We start from the raw sequence: 15,448 nt of genomic DNA on the forward strand, positions 1-15,448 counted from the left end.
AGCACAGAAGGAGGCCATTGAGTCTACACAAGACTCAAAGAGCAATCCATTTAGTTCCACTCCCCGGCTCTTTCCCCACACCCCTGCAATTTTTTCCTCCTTCAAGTATTTATCCAATTTTCCATTCGTCACCCCGCCCCACGCCCCCCATTAATCTTCAGTTATTTCCACTTGTTTGAGGCGCTATATTACGTTAAAGGTGCTATACAACTGCAAATAGTAGGTGTTGTGATAAAACCTTGATCCTTTTCTCAGAATAATTACGGCAGAAAGCATTTAGTTTCTGCAGGGAGAACAATAGACATCGATTTTTTTGTTCTTACAAACACGTAGTGTAGTTGATGGCTGTTAAATTGGGAATGTCCTTTGGAATAAAATTGTGCAGTTGTATCAATTATTAAGCTGTCCCCATTATAGTTTAATTGTACTTTAATGAACTGAGAATTTTGCCCTTTATTCATCAGTTAACCTCACCTCATTAAATAGCAGAAGTCATCAACAGCATGGATTCTAAGAACATAAGAAATAGGAGCAGGAGTAGGCCAATCGGCCCCTCGAGCCTGCTCCGCCATTCAATAAGATCATGGCTGATCTGATCCTAACTGCCAATCTACTATCACAGAACCATCTCCTGAATCTAACAGAATTAGACACACGAAATAGGAGCAGGATCAGGCTACACGGCCCCTGGGCCCGCTCCGCTACCCACAGGGCCATGACCGGTCCGAACCTAGACTCATGTCCACATTCCTGCCCGCTCCCCATAACGCTTTATTCCCTTTACTTCTAGGAAACTGTCTATTTCTGTTTTAAATTTATGTAATGATGTAGCTCCTACAGCTTTTTGGGGCAGCATATTCCATGGACCTACCACCCTCTGAGTGAAGTAGTTCCTCCTCATCTCAGTTTTGAAAGAGCAGCCCCTTATTCTAAGACTATGCCCCCTAGTTCTAGTTTCACCCATCATCGGGAACATCCTCCCCGCATCCACCCGATCCAACCCCTTCACAATCTTGTATGTTTCAATAAGATCGCGCCTCATTCTTCTGAACTCCAATGAGTAGAGTCCCAGTCTACTCAACCTCTCCTCATATGTCCACCCCCTCATCCCCGGGATTAACCGAGTGAACCTTTTGTACTGACTCGCGAGCAAGTATGTCCTTTCTTAAGTATGGACACCAAAACTGTACGCAGTATTCCAGGTGCGGTCTCACCAATACCTTGTACAACTGAAGCAATACCTCCCTATTTTTATATTCTATCCCCCTAGCAATGAAAGCCAACATTCCATTGGCCTTCTTAATCACTTGCTGCACCTGCATACTAACCTTTTGAGTTTCGTGCACCAGGACCCCCAGATCCCTTTGTACTTCAGTACTTTCCAGTTTCTTGCCATTAAGATAATAACTTGCTCTATGATTTTTTTCCTGCCAAAGTGCATAACCTCACACTTTCCAGTATTGTATTCCATCTGCCAAATCTCTGCCCACTTACTTAGCCTGTCTATGTCCCCTTGCAGGTTTTTTATGTCCTCCTCACTCACTACTTTCCCTCCCATCTTAGTATCATCTGCAAACTTTGATATGTTACACTCGGTCCCCTCCTCCAAATCGTTAATATAGATTGTAAAGAGTTGGGGACCCAGCACTGACCCCTGCGGAACACCACTAGTTACTGATTGCCAGTCTGAGAATGAACCATTTATCCCAACTCTCTGCCTTCTGTTAGATAGCCAATCCTCTATCCATGCCAGAATATTACCCCCAATCCCGTGATTTTTTATCTTAAGCAATAATCTTTTGTGTGGCACCTTGTCAATAGCCTTTTGGAAGTCTAAATACACTACGTCCACTGGTTCCCCTTTATCCACCCTATATGTTACTTCCTCAAAGAACTCCAGCAAATTTGTCAAACATGACTTCCCCTTCATAAAACCATGCTGACTTTGTCCTATTAAATTATTATCCAAATGTCCTGTTACTGTCTCCTTAATAATGGACTCCAATATTTTACCTACCACAGATGTGAGGCTAACCGGTCTATAGTTTCCAGCCTTCTGTCTACTGCCCTTTTTAAATAAGGGTGTTACATTAGCAGTTTTCCAGTCTGCCAGGACCTTTGCTGAGTCCAGGGAGTTTTAGAAAATTATTACCAATGCATCCACAATCCCTACCGCCACTTCCCTCAAGACCCTAGGATGTAAGCCATCAGGTCCAGGTGATTTATCCGCCTTGAGTCCCATTATTTTACCGAGTACCACTTCCTTAGTGATTTTGATCGTGTTTAGCTCCTCCCCCCCCCCCCCCCCCATAGCCCCCTGTTTGTCCAGTGTTGGGATATTCTTAGTGTCTTCTACTGTAAAGACTGTCCCTCAAGATGCTATTGATGTTCGCTCCCAATGGCACATGGATAATATTCCAACCTAATGGCACTCTCAGACCTGATAGGGTGCCCTTCTTGGTAAAAATCCCTCCATGACCACTGCCAATCAAGCAGCCTGATCCTTTAGTGTGTAAATCTTGATATACCAATTTGTACAATATCAGCAGACTCATTGCATCAGTGTAAGAATAACTGCACCAATATGTCAACCAGTAAAAGTCTGGGAGAGAAAAAATTGAGAAGATAAAAACATTGTTGATGTCGAAGGCAAATGATTTGTTGTTTCTCAGATCCACTCGGAAACCAGCACTTTCCTTTCCGCCGTGTCTTTTTGTGCAAGGTTCGCAGGATTTGCCATGGGATCTTGGATCCTGTGTCGAATCGCTTGCCCTGCTGGTATCGCCTGGATACAGTGTGCTGCCATGCTTGTATGAGTAAATCTCTGCTGCATCTCGGGTGTATGACAAAGATACCAGGCGGTTTTGTACGGCCTGGTGCCGTGCTATCATAACCAAGCAGTTAATGAGAACTCCTTGCACCGTTGCCATCCTGCTCGAACTGTCTGGCCACCCCCTCAGGTATGGCATCCCGTCCATTGTCTTTCGGATAAGACGTTAAACCGAGGCCCTGTCTGCGCGCTCAGGTGGACATAAAAGATCCCATGACACACTTTCGAAGAAGAGCAGGGGAGCTCTCCCCAGTGTCCTGTCCAATATTTATCCATCAATCAACATCACAAAAAACAGATTATCTGGTCATTATCGCATTGCTGTGTGTGGGATCTTGCTGTGTGCAAATGAGCTGCTGCGTTTCCTACATTACAACAGTGACTACACTTCAAAAGTACTTCATTGGTTGTAAAGCGCTTTGGGATGTCCGGTGGTCGTGAAAGGCGCTATATAAATGCAAGCCTGTCTTATTGTGGGGTCACTCCAATCCAAGGCATGCCTTAAAAATGTATTTGCCATCAGATTAAGCCGCTAAAAATGTTTACTCTTCTTCCGAAGGCTGACCAGGTTCAGAATGTTTGTGAATGCCATGTCTGCAAGCAAGAAGCCTCTGGCCTGAACACATCCGCACTTGCAGCAGGGCGTCTACCCAGCGGCCACCAGTTTCTACCGACAGAGAAACCTTCCCACCCCGCTCTTCACCTCTACCCCCACATCCATGGGCATTTACCACTGCACACCATCCCTCACCTGCCTCGACCTCTCCTCCACCCAACCCTGTACGCAACAACTCCGCCGTTCACGCACAACAAGGTAAGGCTTCGCCCTGCTGCGGGAAGGGGCAGATTTTCTTCATTTGGTTTGTACTCGGGTACCTTTCTGAATGATTTTATCTTGAAATGCATTTAATCTTTGTGCACAGAACCGCTGTACAGGTTTGATGTGCATCGTATTTAGGGTTCGCCGCTTGTTTTCAGCTTAATACCTAGCAAGTGGCTACGCTGTTGCTAACGATGATTTGGCAAGAAGCTGAAATTCCCCATAGATATGTCACTGAGTATTAGCATTCCTGATATGCTTGCTTCTTAAGAGGAGTCTATTATTAAACTGTGCAAATCTGCTTTAACATTGCTCTCAGTTCTTTGTCATTCTCTCTTTTAAAAAAAACTAGATTGATTCCTGGGATGAGAGGGTTGTCCTATGTGGAGAGATTGTGTAGAATGGGCCTATACTCTCTGGAGTTTAGAAGAATGAGAGGTGCTCTCATACAAGATTCCGAGGGGGATTGACAGGGTAGATGCTGAGAGATTGTTCCCCCTGGCTGGAGTGTCTAGAACTAGGGGCATAGTCTCAGGATAAGGGGTCGGCCATTTAAGACTGAGCTGAGGAGGAATTTCTTCACTCAGAGGGTTGTGAATCTTTGGAATTCTCTACCCCAGAGGGCTGTGGATGCTGAATCGTTGAGTATATTCAAGACTGAGATCGATAGATTTTTGGACTCTAGGGGAATCACGGGATATGGGGATCGGGCGGGAAAGTGGAGTTGAGGTCGAAGATCAGCCATGATCTTATTGAATGGCGGAGCAGGCTCGAGGGGCCGTGTGGCCGACTCCTGCTCCTAATTCTTATGTTCTTAAAATTGTGCATTTACCTTAAATTTAGAGTTTGGTTTATTAGGCTGAGGGAACAATTATCTGAATGTTAGACATCCATCTATACATCAAGTGCGAATTTCCAGTTCTGAGCTAACACCATGGTACCGGGACTTCAAGGGTTAGATTATGAGGAGAGATTACATAAACTAGGCTTGCATTCCCTGCAATTTAGAAGGCTAAAGGGTTGATGTGATTGAGGTTATTAGGATTTTGAATGGCATTGATAGGGTTGCTAGAGAGAAACTTTTCCCACGGGTGTGAGAGTCGAGGACAAGGGGACATAACCTTAAAATCAGAGCCAGGCCATTCAGGAGAGAATTTGGGAAACACTTCGACACACATCGGATGGTAGAAGTGTGGAACTCTCTCCCACAAAAAGCAGTAGATGATCGCTCGGCTAATAATTTTAAAGCTTAGATCAGTAGATTTTTGCTAGCCAAGGGTATTAAGGGATATGGAACCAAGGCGGGTGCATGGAGTTGGGATACATATCAGCCACGATTTCATTGAGTGACGGAACAGGCTCGAGGGGCCGAATGACCTCCTCCTGTTCCAATAGTAGAAGCACTATCGCAAGGAACGCAGCGCTTCCAGGAGAAGGCCCATGACCACCTTCTCGGGATAGCCAACAGATGCAGCCTTGTCAGCGACGGCCATATTCTGGAGCAACGAAACAATTAAAAACATTCTAAACTGAGGCTGACACTCTCGCGCAGTCCTGTGCAAGTGCTGCATTGTCAGAGATGCAGATCTTTGGAAGAGGTCTGACCTTTGTCACACCTGTTTCTGTGGAGATTAAAGAGCCCTGTGCATCACTCAAAGAGCAGAGTATTCTGTAAGTGTCCTGGCCAACAACCTTCCCTCAACACACCAATCAGATTAACTGATCAGTCATCTCATTGCTTTCTTGATGTGCATAAAGAACCGTAACTGCACTTCAAAGCAGTTCATTGCACGGGTAGAGCTTTGTGGTATTTCTGAAAGATGAGACAAGGCGCTGTGTGAACGCCAGTTTTTCTTTCTCTCTATAAGGTCTGCGTTTTTTTCTTTAGAAAAGATACTACAGAACGTGTTTCAAAAGTACAAATACCGGTTATAACAGTTGTGCATCTCCACTATGAAGCCAAGAAAATAAATTGTGACACATTTTTTGATATCACCTGAGACTGGTGGGATGGAGACTTGTGACCATCACTAATTTGTCAGCCCATATAAGTAGATGGTTTGCCATTCAAATCCTCACACCTGGCCCGGTAGCGGCTTGAGCGTGCAAGTTAGAGAATGATGTGTCGTAGAGTGAATAATTGTAACCGCGTCATCTTGCTTTGCTTTGCAGACTCTTCCGTCAGCCCCACCTCCCAATCACACGAGCAAACATCAGGTGTTCAATGCTTCCCTCCAGGACCACATCTACCCAAGTTGTTTTGGCAGTACTGACTGGAACAACCCGCTCCTTACGTCCCATAAATTGGCAAGTCTCTGGGGATCAGAACTAATAAACGGGGACAAGCCATGGAACCCTGCTGCTTTCCTTCCAGAAACATTATCTGGTAAGGAGCTGCCCTTTACACTTCGATTCACTTGAAGGCAAGAAACCCTTCAACACAATTCTGTCAATTACTGCTGCTCGATTGATTATTATATGATGATGTCGCCCTCTTGGTGTAACTTTGAATATAATGCGCATATTTTGAAATTTCTCCGCACTGTCTCTGGAAAAACTTCACACTCGAAATGTATTTTACTGGAGCAGAGAGCACACTCGAAACTTAGCCTTCTCTGCTCTAAGGGGAAATAAGTGGAGATTTGATAGAGGTGTTTAAAATCATGACGGATTTAGATCGAGTAAATAAAGAGAAACTGTTTCCAATGGCTGAAGGTTCGATAATGAGAGGACACAGATTTAAGGTGATTGGCAAAAGAACCAGAGGGAAAACTTTTTTAACGCAACGAGTGGTTAGGATTTGGAATGCAGTACCTGATAGGGTGGTGGAAACAGATCAATAGTAGCCTTCAAAAGGGAATTGGAGAAATACTTGAAGGAGAAAAAATTGCAGGGATATGGGGAAGAGCAGGGGGAGTGGGACTAACTGGATTGCTCTTCGAACGAGCCGGCGCAGACTCAATGGGCCAAATGGCCTCCTTCTCGTACTAGTCTATGATTCTCCTGTATCCATTTTCTTTTTAAATGTTATTATAATAAGTAACCAGGTGGGGACATTGGGTCAAACACTGTCCTTTATTCTCTTGGTCCGGGATTAAAATCCAGCCCAGGCTGTTGGATGAAGGTCCCCTCTCTGTCAGCTTACTGTAAAGATCGTATGCGTGGTGAGTTTAGGCAGTCTCTGTCCAACTCCTGTGGGCATGTGCCTACAGCGCAAAACTTCCCCATATCGGGCACTAAAATAGCAACCTTACTGAGAGAGGGGACACAGGATGACTGGTGTGGGAAATGGAAACAAGTGACAGTCGTGCAGTAGAGGGGTGTCCTTCTGAGGCTGGAGCTGAGATACGTTGTGAGGGGTAGAGTGAGAGATTTACTCTCTCTCTGGCTCTGCTATTCCTGACCTGGGTGGGCTTGATGCTGACTGAATGCCGGAAATGGAAAGTGTTTCATTACCCAACAGTAAAATCTGCAACAACACAAAAGCAAAAAACTGCTGATGTTGGAAATCTGTCATTTAATCACTCCTGCCTTCCACCCTATCACAGACCTTCCCTTTTGTTCTTTCCTCCTCTTTCCCCCCCCCCCCCACCTCCCTTTCCCTTCTCCTGCACTTGCTTGAAGTCTGTTACATCTCTAACTTTCTCCAGTTCTGACAAAAGGTCATTGACCTGAAACGTTAACTCTCTTTCTCTCTCCACAGATGCTGCCTGACCTGCTGAGTATTTCCAGCATTTTCTGTTTTTATAGTAAAAATCTGCAAGATAGGTTCAGGTGAAAAGGGCCCTTCATTCCACTTACTCTCCCAGAATACCAACTCCACTTTCTTCCCTTTGCAGCATGCAGTTGGTTCTTAAATGAACCCAGTGTTCCCTCACCTCAGCTGCAAAACGAGCACAAAGTTCCACCCACCCACCCTCCACAAAAGTGTGATTATTTGTTGAGTGTGTGTTTCCCACTACCCTGCTGTCTCCGTGCGAAACTTGATCAATTTTCCTTCCACTTGTGTTTATCACAAATTAAATGACAGACTTACGAAAAGAAGGGCGAGAAACGAGGGTTTGGCTTATCAGTGGTCATTCCAGCCACTAGATGGTGCGACCTTGTGCACTGCCCTCCGTGGAGGGGACAGAATTAACAATAAACCCGGCAGCCAATTTCATTGTGTGGAGAGAAGGAAACTCGAGGAAATTCCTCACCAATTCTACAAGTCAACTGAGCAAGCTGCACGAGACCATGGTTACTTATGATACATCACTAAGCAGATTTAATTAACCCACATAACCCCCTCGTGCGCCCTAATATCATTGTTCCCATGGAACTTGTTGAGTTCCTTCTCAAAAGGATGGCACTGTATCCACTGTAGGTTATTATATCAGAGGTTTCCTTTACGAGTGCTCTTTTATACAACGTACGTTCCAATGTGTTGTGGGAACACCACCTCCAAGTTCCCCTCCAAGTCGCACACCATCCTGACTTGGCAATATATCGCCGTTCCTTCATCGTCGCTGGGTCAAAATCCTGGTACTCCCTCCCTAACAGCACTTCACCACACGGGCTCACCACCACCTTCTCAATGGCAATTGGGAATGGACCATAAATGCTGACCTTGCCAGTGATGCCCACATCCTGTGAGTGAATTTTAAAAAAATCCATACTTGAACATTCACTTTCCCAGACAGTAAAAAGTCTTCCTAGGAAAGCGATAGCCTCAGTATCTAGCCTATATCGTTATAGGCCTGCTATGTGGCTGTCTCATCACTAGAGAGAAATAAAATTAATAGATTTTTTTTTTTTAATCTGAAAAGTAATAACATTTCCAAAACGTGGTCTGAAGTTAAGATCACCGTGAAGATATTGCAGTCCTAGGCAATTTGGTAAACGTGCGGGAAGAGTTTGCAATGTTTACCATCTATATTTGTCCTTGTTCCACAGGTGACATGTTGGGGTCACCACTGCCAGAGATTCGGCCCGAAGCACTTCCTCCCACAACCAGCACAGACACTGCTGTCACCGATACCAAGGAGAAAAAACCTGCAGCAAGGAAAAAATGTCTCTACAACCCCCCTGCCTCCATGGACACAAACAAAGTCGTCATGGCAACCTCCTCAGCCACCTCCTCTGTCTCATCTACAGCCACTACTGTGCAATCTAGCTCCAATCAGTTTAAGGTTTCATCCAAAAGGCCTACATCACTAGGTAAAACCAACCCACTTTCTGAAGGGTTTCGACCCGAAACGTTGACTCTCTTTCTCTCTCCACGGATGTTGCCTGGCCTGCTGAGTTTTTCCAGCATTTTCTATTGTTATTTCCACTTTCTCAAGAGTTTAACTTCAGCTGAGTCTATAGATTATTATATTCGAGTTATGCAGGTTTTCTTTGAGGGCTCTTTTATACAATGTATATTCCAATGTGTTTTGATTCAAACAATCAAAAGGCTTAGTTTTTAATGATGGGTATTTTGTCTAGTACAGATTGTCTTTTCTTTTTAATCGTTTTCCCATTTGTTACCAGTTCTCTCCTCTCTTTAAGAACTTAAGAATTAGGAGCAGGAGTAGGCCATTCGGCTCCTCGAGCCTGCTCCGCCATTCAATAAGATCATGGCTGATCTTCTACCTCAACTCCACTTCCCGCCCTATCCCAATATCGGTTGATTCCCTTAGTATCTAAAAATCTATCGATCTAAGCCTTGAATGTACTCAATGACTGAGCAACCACAGCCTTCTGGAGTAGAGAATTGCAAAGATTCACAACCCTCTGACTGGAGAAACTTCTCCTTCTCTCGGGCCTAAATGGCCGACCCCTTATTCTGAGACTGCGACCCCCAGTTCGAGACTATCCCCAACCCTGTCGAGCCTTTTAGGAATTTTGTATGTTTCAATGAGATTACCCCTCATTTTTCTAAACTTTAGGGAATATAGGCCTAGTCTCCTCAATCTCTCCTCCTAGGATTGATCTATTGAAGGGTTAAGAGCTTGCTAGGGCTCAGTTTCCAGAAGTGTCAGGCAGACCCGAGTACCTTTTCCAAATGGCTATTCTTTGTGTGTTAGTTTTCACAACTGGAGCCGCCACAGTTGAGTCTAGTCCTGTCCTCCTTTTGACAGGCGCACCCACGCACTTCCGGTACCGGTATGAGGTGCTGGATAGCAATTATGGCCAAGAACTCTGGCTGTGGATTGATTCCCGTCTTCCTTTCCCTCACCCAGGGTTGTTGAGTCAAACGGCAGTGCCCCTCCTGCCATCCCAATGATCAGCTGTAGGGTTCAGCTACTCAGCAGATGAATGTGTCGATCTGCTGGGGAGAACCCGTATAGAGCAGTCTTTTCTTTTGGGGAGTGGGCTTCAATGGCACGGCATCGTACTGACTGGATACTTGTGCGTGTTGAGAACCAAGGTGTTTCCCTTTGTATTGTGCGTAGTGTAGCAAGGTGTCAGGCGTGCCTCAGTGGGAGCACTCTTACCGCTGAGTCAGAAAGATTGTGGGTTCAAGTCCCACTCCAGAGACTTGAGCGCATAGAAACATAGAAGATAGGAGCAGGAGTAGGCCATTCGGCCCCTCGAGCCTGCTCCACCATTCAATGAGATCATGGCTGATCATCCAAATTCAGTACCCTGTCCCTGCCTTCTCCCCATATCCCTTGATCCCTTTAGCCGTAAGAAATATATCCAACTCTTTCTTGAATATATTTAATGAACTGGCCTCCACCGCCCTCTGTGGCAGAGAATTCCACAGGTTCACCACTCTCTGGGTGAAGAAATTCCTCCTCATTTCAGTCCTAAATGGCTTGCCCCTTACCCTTAGACTGTGACCCCTGGTTCTGGACTCCCTGACGATCGGCATAATCTAGGCTGACATTCCCAGTGCAGCGCTGCACTGTTGGAGGTGCAAAGCCAGAAAAATTGAGTTGAGCCACTTGTCAGAGATGCCGTCTTTCAGTTGAGACATTAAACCGTCTGCTCTCCCATAAAGAAGAGCCAGGCGAGTTCTCCCCGGTGTCCTGGCCAACATTTACCCGTCAGCCAGAATGAATTATTAAAAAAAAAACAGATGATCCGGTCATTATTTCAGTTGCTATATGTGGGAGCTTGCTGTGCGTAAACTTGCCGCCGCATTTACTACAGTGACTACACTTCAAAAGTAAAGTGCTTTGGAACGTCCTGAGGTCGTGAAAGGCGCTATATAAATGCAAGACTTTCTTTCCTATTGAGTGCCGAGATGTTTGGCCCTTGTAGTGTGCACACTGCAGCAGCTGATATTGGGTTTGATTGGCAGTGGTTACAGCTGGTGGTGAGCAACAGCACACAGCTTTTTTGAATCTTTTTTCCAACTGTGGGGAAGGTCGATCTGGTTGGGCAGTTCCCTGTGGGTGGAATAAAATTTGCGTTGTGCACGTAAGAGACGACAGCTTACCACGTGATATTATTGGCTACGTACATTGTAAAAATTACACTTCAACTCAGTGACGTCCTAATTATTAAGCTGCAGTAACTTGTGGGCTGAATTCTCACTAACTTATTACCACGGCTAAGGTGCATCAAACTCCTTTTAGCTCTGCAGCTTAATATAAACTTCATTCATTTCCTGTCAAGTTCACAGTTGACTGCTGTACAGAAATAGAATCTGTGAATGTTGTTTCAGTTCTATACAGCAGAACAGTGCTGTCACCGGGATTTCACTGAATCATCATTTTTGGCCCTTGCCACAGACTCCGCTCCCTTGCCACTGATTGCATCTCCCTCCCTGGCTCCTCTGGTTGAACCAGACCATTCACGACCTCTGTGCCCTGTTTAACCCTTGGCTGAGCTTTAAACCCCACACCCTATCCATCATAGCATTGCCTGCCTCCATCTCTACCTCCGCACCCACTGGCACAGAAACCCTTAGACATACTTTTGTCACCTCCAGACCCGACTACTCTATTGCTCATGTAGACAGAGACTTTTGTGCACTTTGAACTGATGTAATCCTTAGAAGTTGGTACAGCAACACTTTAAGAAACAAAAGCAAGTCTTATTAGATAGTTGACAGACACCACCACCTTCAGGAAACCCTCGGGCCACGTACACTGCTATCTTCATTTGATTCAATTCTTCTCATTCATGGAACCTGAGAGTTGGGTCAGAGTTGGTTAATGACTTGTGTCAATAGAACAAAGGGAAAGGTAGTGTCTAACAGGAGACGAAGGGTGCATGAGTGCTGGGGAAACCGATTAATTGTGCTATTGATGATCAGACTATTTCATCAATGAAGCTTTTTTTTGACATTTATCCAATACACTATGTGGGTCTAGAGTCACATATCGGCCAGACCAGGTGAGGGCGGCAGATTTCCTTCCCTAAAAGGGCATTGGTGAACCAGATGGGTTTTTAACGACAATCTGATATTTTCATGGTCACCATTACCGATACTAGCTTTTTAAAATTCCAGATTTATTTAATTTACTGAATTTAAATTCCCCAGCTGCTGTGGTGGGATTTGAACTCCCGTCTCCAGATGATTAGTCCAGGCCTCTGGATTACTAGTCCAGTAACATAACCACTATGCTACGTACCCAAGGGTCAGTGCTGGGGCCACTGCTTTTTTGATATATATAAATGACCTGGATATTGGAATACAGAGTAGAATTTCTAAATTTGCCGATGACACCAAACTTGGAGGTGTGGCAAACTGTGAGGATCATACCAATCGACTGCAACAGGACATAGAAAGGCTAGCAGAATGGGCAGACAAGTGGCAGATGGAATTTAATACAGAGAAGTGTGAGATGATGCATTTTGGCAGAAGGAACAGGGAGAGGCAATATACACTTAATGGCACAGTTTTAAAGAGTGTGCAGGGACAGAGGGACCTGGGAGTTAATGTGCATAGGTCCCTGAAGGTTGCAGGACATATTGAGAGAGTGGTTAGCAAAGCATATGGGATCTTGGGCTTCATAAATAGAGGTATTGAGTACAAAAGTAGAGAAGTTATGCTGAACCTTTTATAAAGCGCTGGTTAGGCCACAACTGGAGTATTGTGCCCAGTTCTGGTCGTCACACTTTAGGAAGATGTGAAGGCCCTTGAGAGGGTGCAGAGGAGATTTACCAGAATGGTTCTGGGGATGGGGGATCTTAGCTACAAGAACAGGGTGGAGAAGCTGGATTTGTTTTCATTAGAGCAAAGGAGGTTGAGGGGTGATTTGATAGAGGTGTATAAGATTGACAGGTTTGGATAGGCTAGATGGGGAAAGGCTGTTCTCACTAGTTGATGGTACAAGGACTAGGGGACACAGATTTAAGGTTTTGGGTAAGAGATACAGGGGGAACGTGAGGGAAAACTTTTTTAGGCAGCGAGTGGTGAGGACCTGGAACTCGCTGCCGATGGAAGTGGTGGAAGCGGAGACACTCAGTGTTTTCAAGGGGAGACTGGATAGGAACTTGAGGGAAATAAACTTGCAGGGCTACGGGGATAGAGCGGGGGAATGGGACTGACTGGATTGCTCTACAGAGAGCCAGCATGGACTCGATGGGCCGAATGGCTTCCTTCTGTGCCGTTCTGACTCTATGAAACTGTGTGGTGCGAGGACCAAGTGAATTGTTTTTAATTTCTTGTTCCCTTCTCCCCATCTTTCCCCCCTTCATAGCTGTCCATCGCCACGCATTCTGCAGCTTATTTGGTGTTGGAGTTTTCAGTGGCTGCCACAGTACATTTGCTTCTCCAACTGGTGGGCAGGAGACTCAGTTCAAATCATAGAATCAGAGGTTTACGCCACAGAAGGAGGCCATTCGGCTCATCGTGTCTGTGCCGGCCACAAAAGAGCTATCCGGCCTAATCCCACTTCCTAGCTCTTGGTCCGTAGCCTTGTAGGTTACGGCACTTCAGGTGCATATCTAATCTTACTTTATAAATGTGGTGAGGGTTTCTGCCTCCACCACCCTTTCGGGCAGTGAGTTCCAGACCCCCACCACCCTCTGGGTGAAAAAAAATTCTCCTCAATTTCCCTGTAATCCTTTTACCAATTACTTTAAATGTATGCCCCCTGGTTAATGACCTCTGTGCTTGGGGAAATCGGTTCTCCCTATCCACTCCATCTAGGCCCCTCATGTCACCACTGTTGATCTCTCTTCTCTGCACTGTGTTTGGCCTGGCAAAGCACAGGTTAAAAAATAACCCTGTTACAGAAAGTGGAGCTGAGTAACATTAGGAACAGAAGTAGGCCATTCAGTTCGACCATGGCTAATCTGTACCTCCGCTCCATTGTCTCACCTTTGTTTCAAATCTCTTGATACCCTTTACCTAACAAAAATCTATCTACCTCAGTCGTGAAAGCACCAATTGTCCGCCAGCATCCACAGCATTTGGGGGAGAGAGTTCCAGATTTCTACGACCTTTGTGTGGAAAAAGTGTTTCCTGATTTCATTCCTGAATGGCCTGGCTCTAATTTTAAGATTACTTCCCCTTGTTCTGGACTCCCCCACCAGAGGGAATAGTTTCTCGATATCTATCCTATCAATTTCAATTAATATTTTAAATACAGTGACCACAGCCTAAGGATTAGAACAGGCCATCTGGGAAGTTGAGAGCCAGACAAGGCGTCACTTGCAAAAAAAAAAAATTGCAGACTTAATATGGAAAGCTAACGCTAAACTTTAGTTTTTCCGACACAAAATTTGTTCTGTTATTTTGTCATGTCTTCTATTTTCTAAGTGTTTCTGTGCTTGAGGAAATACATTGACCCAGAGTGGTAATATGTTGGTATTCTGCAATTCCATTCGTAGTGTTCCAAGTTGTTGACTTCCTTTGTGCTTTGCTTTTGGTACAGGTGAAGTGTTCCACAATTTAGATAAAGAGGACCACAGACATCCCACGCCAGTTGCACCTAGGAACAGCCCCACAGGTTTAACATCTCTTCCATCTCTCACACCCACGCCGCTGTCCCCTGCCTCTGCACCTCACATGCCTAACCTTGTGACTTCGCCTTTTCCAAAGACAGCTTCAACCGCCCCAGGTTTTGTCGATCCCCATTCTGGGCTCTGTCCAACCTCAACTGCACCCCCTGCAGCTACTACAGAAAGTTCAGTGAGTGCTTCAGCCAGTGTCTGCAGGTTAGTACGCGACATGTATCCGTGACTGTTACAGTTATTTGAGTTCCCATTTAATGTGTTGTGTAAAGCAAGTCTGGAACAAAATAAATCCAAGATTCGTATGTAAATTTCATGGTGGGTGCTTCAGGAATGACTGCAGCTGAGTTACAAGGGTGTGATAATGTTGTCTAACGTTAACCTCTGTGTATTGTGGCCACTGACATTAGACAGAGGGCCGGAAGTAGAACTGATCGTGATTCCATTCCACTTTGTTCTACATTTGCTTTCGCTTACATAGTAAATTAGGCTAACACTGAAGCCCTGTTGCCCAATATAGTGACTCATCAACCACCTGAATACCTAATGTAGACTGATGCTGCCGTGCAGGACTGAGGGAGTGCTGCATTGTCGGAGGTGCCGTCCTTTGGATGAGACATTAAATTGAGGTGACTTCTGCCTGTCCCTTTGGTTCAGGTGGATGGTAAAAGATCCCATGACGCCATTCAAAGAAAGTTCTCCTGACGCCCTAGCTGCCGTTCCTCCCTCACCCAACACCACCACCAACTGCACATTGCTGCTCCGTGGGACAGTGCTGTGCTTAAATTAGTTGCCACATTTGCCTAAATAATTCCTTGTGCCAAAGCACTGAGACATAATAAGTTACTATATAAAAGCAGTCAGGCTAGAATTAACTACGACAACTTTACGTACAGAGAGACGTCTCCGAGTGCTTT

General features: G+C 45.3%; 1 protein-coding gene across 4 annotated transcripts in view; it reads left to right on the plus strand.

The window, feature by feature from the left end:
- fam193a (family with sequence similarity 193 member A) overlaps positions 1-15,448 on the plus strand; it is a 334,280-nt gene that overhangs the window by 298,863 nt on the left and 19,969 nt on the right. For all 4 annotated transcript variants that reach the window (XM_085973735.1, XM_085973887.1, XM_085973783.1 and 1 more), the window contains 4 exons: positions 3,390-3,644; positions 5,823-6,036; positions 8,586-8,849; positions 14,453-14,735. In XM_085973735.1, coding sequence (XP_085829861.1) covers positions 3,390-3,644; positions 5,823-6,036; positions 8,586-8,849; positions 14,453-14,735 — 1,016 coding nt within the window. The remainder of the gene's footprint in view (positions 1-3,389; positions 3,645-5,822; positions 6,037-8,585; positions 8,850-14,452; positions 14,736-15,448) is intronic.

This window comes from Somniosus microcephalus, chromosome 1, assembly GCF_052327205.1.
Source record: "Somniosus microcephalus isolate GS21.2 chromosome 1, FLI_Smic_1.0, whole genome shotgun sequence".
In the NCBI taxonomy this organism is placed as follows: Eukaryota; Metazoa; Chordata; class Chondrichthyes; order Squaliformes; family Somniosidae; genus Somniosus; species Somniosus microcephalus.